Source organism: Heterodontus francisci, chromosome 31, assembly GCF_036365525.1.
Source record: "Heterodontus francisci isolate sHetFra1 chromosome 31, sHetFra1.hap1, whole genome shotgun sequence".
NCBI classification, from domain to species: Eukaryota; Metazoa; Chordata; class Chondrichthyes; order Heterodontiformes; family Heterodontidae; genus Heterodontus; species Heterodontus francisci.
Genome location: NC_090401.1, coordinates 31,981,184 through 31,984,351, shown reverse-complemented (window position 1 = coordinate 31,984,351; position 3,168 = coordinate 31,981,184). Strand labels below are relative to the sequence as shown.

The window sequence follows — 3,168 nt, the reverse complement described above, 5'->3', positions numbered from 1 at the left end:
CAATTTGTGATCGCGAGCCGCATTGAAAGAATAAGTTTCGGTTTTTGTGCGAAAGTTCGACAAATATTACATCAAAAATCTAACTGAGACTTAATAATGTGCTGAAAAGGCTAGTGATCGAAGTGTTTATAAGGGGGCTTGGCTCCCTCTGAGCTTTTTTCCTACAAACCAGCAACAATAATCGGCTCTGTAAGTAAAACAAAGCACAAAACAATATCAGATCAAAGGTGGCAGTGAACAATTGGCAGCCGAGGCTCTTTTACTGAGAACACTTGCTGCTGAAAGAGAAAACAAACGCGGGATATCTTTACTGAGATCATTTGTGTTATCTTTGTGCATTGCCTGTCCATTTCCGCACTCTTTTATTATTACTTTTTTGTGTGTCTTAAATGAAGATCACTGTGAGGTTAGTTTCTGTCTCCCACGTGGTCAAGTGAAATTGCATAAACCAGAAAACAGGAACCAATCGCGCCAGGAATCGAGTGCCAGCGGCTGGGATCTGAAGCCCCAAATCATCACCAACCGGCCAGTCAGCTGCTCCGTGTTGGGCTGAACAGCTGCCGGTGAACGCTGATTGGCTAAGCCGAATTAAATGTTGGTGAAGGCGCCCTCTGGCCAATCAGATGGGGCATCCCGCTGACAAGGCAGGCTGTCCGCCAACCAGCATCGAAGCAAGGAGGGACCTTACTGTCAGTCAGATGGTTTGAGCCAATTGGACAGAGAGGCGTGTCTTGCACTCCTCCCCCTTTCCCCCTCCCCTCCTGCTGCTCCAGACTTGGCTCTGCTAAAGCTGTGCAAAGTAGCTGCTAGCTGATCAGTTTGGAAGTGCGAGTCATGGCCACCACAGCTTCGGCTCATTACATTCCGAGGAATAACTCGCTCCACTCTAACTCTCTAGTGCATCCGGACTCTGATAGGATGCATCCAGGAACTACCTATAGGGAAGTCCAGAAAATGGTGCAAAATGACTACTTGCATGGACTGGCCAGCAATGGGCATCCCATCACTCACAGCCATCAGTGGTTGTCTTCTGTCACTGACGGGGCACCTTGGGTCACCGCTTCTCACCTCGGACAGCAAGATCCAGGAAAGGCCAATGTGCAAACAGCTCGGGATGACCTAGGGAACGGCCTTCATCACCGACCACATCATATGGTCCACCAACAGACTCATGGCAATCATCCCGGGGGCGCCTGGGGGCCGACGGCAGGGCATCACATCCCGGGGATCCCACCTTCCTCCAATGGGCATCAGCCCCTCATCTACTCGCAGCCAGGATTCACCAGCCTCAACAGCATGTTGAGCCCACCAAACCAATCCCTACACCATGGGATGGCGGATGCACTCCACGAAGATCCAGGTGGCCATGACAACCATCAGGAGCATCCACCGCAGCATCACCAGGACCACTCGGACGAAGATGCCCCCACTTCCGATGACCTGGAGCACTTTGCAAAGCAGTTCAAACAGAGGCGGATCAAGCTGGGTTTCACCCAGGCGGACGTTGGGTTGGCCCTGGGCACTCTGTACGGCAACGTCTTCTCCCAGACCACCATCTGCAGGTTTGAAGCCTTGCAGCTCAGTTTCAAAAACATGTGCAAACTGAAGCCTCTCCTGAACAAATGGCTGGAGGAGACTGACTCGACCTCAGGGAGCCCCACCAGCATAGACAAGATAGCTGCCCAAGGCAGGAAGAGGAAGAAGAGGACGTCTATTGAGATTGGAGTGAAGGGGGCCTTGGAGAACCACTTCTTAAAGTGCCCCAAGCCATCAGCTCATGAGATCAGCAGCTTGGCTGACAGTCTGCAGTTGGAAAAAGAAGTGGTCAGAGTTTGGTTTTGTAACAGAAGACAAAAAGAAAAGCGAATGACCCCCGCCGGAATCCCCGGTCACCCTGGCATGGAGGATGTATATTCACAAAGGGACACTCCGCCGCTTCATCACACACTGCAAACCCCTGTCCAATGACTGCTCCGCACACCCAACACCCCACCAAGAATAAAAGACAAGACTAAAAAAAAACTGGATTTTACAAAGCAAAAAATATACTGTCTGAAATGGGATTTGGCCAGTGCTGCAGAGATTACTCATTTAGCACTGGACTGTACTCATATATAGGAGAGAGGGAGAACACACATTTCATGCATTTATTGTGGTAAATCAAGTGGTTATTTCCCCCTGCTGTAGAACAAAGATTTTTTTTACCGTAACTAAATTACATGGATAATTTGCGAAAGTTGTGACAAAAATGCGTTTTCTTGGCGGAATTGTTTCAGGGGATCCTTAAAGCGGCGGCTTCTCTGAAAGGGTGAGAATGAGTTGAGTTTAAACAAAAAAGTAAGATGGCCATCGAGAATTGTCCGCTGGTTTGTTAAATAAGGGAGTCTGCTGGTGGGAAAAGCTTGTATTTATTATCTCGAACAGATCTGTCACGATTTTTTTTTTGCAAAAGATTTATTTATATATAGTTCGCCCTCAGAGGATGTGTCTTGTAAGTTATTGGAGCTGGCAGATCAGTTGTTTTGCCTCTTATTTCTGCGATTTTAACTAAAAAATCCAAAACGACTCATTGGGAAAATGGCTTGGCATCCCAGATAAATCGAAATGTTTTACAAACATCAGTAGGTGTTTATAAAAGAAACCTTGTTTTTCTAAATTCTGAGGTCAGTTAAATCTGTAAGTTGTTAAAAACTGAAGAAGGAAGTCAATAAGATTGAAGTTTAATCTATGTACAGTTTCTTGTGATTGTCCTTTTTCAAATATAAAATTAGACAAGTTGAAACGAGTTTGAGAAATCAAGGAAACTGAAATTGCGCCGGTTGACAACTTTTAAAAATGTATCTTTGAATTTTAGGACCCAGTGAGTGAAAATAGTTGAAGGGTTGAGCTGGTCCAAAAATGGCCTTCAGTTTAGTTTACCTGCTTGAAAAAGGAAAACAACTTGAAAGCAGAAATCTTGGCCCTTATTTGTTGTGGAAATACACAAACTGAGTGAGATGATAACATGTAGTAAATCCATTTCGTTTGCTAAGTTTTTTTTTACACAACAATAATTTAACTTTGGTTTATCTATGTATACAAATACGTTAATATAACAAACAAGTTTGTGTAGCAGTGATACAGATCACGGTTTTCTACCCGCTCTCAACTCTCATGGGACGTAAATCA

At 45.4% G+C, this 3,168-nt stretch overlaps 1 protein-coding gene across 1 annotated transcript; it reads left to right on the top strand.

Annotated features, from left to right (window-relative positions):
- The first annotated feature begins 834 nt into the window (after positions 1–834).
- On the top strand, positions 835–1,968 carry pou3f1 (POU class 3 homeobox 1). Its single transcript, XM_068010912.1, has one exon. The coding sequence runs from the start codon at positions 835–837 to the stop codon at positions 1,966–1,968; it is 1,134 nt and encodes a 377-aa protein (XP_067867013.1).
- The last annotated feature ends 1,200 nt before the right edge of the window (positions 1,969–3,168 follow it).

Bases quoted from the DNA above. Each gene is read 5' to 3' on its own strand.
- pou3f1 (XM_068010912.1), top strand. From the start codon at position 835: ATGGCCACCACAGCTTCGGCTCATTACATTCCGAGGAATAACTCGCTC.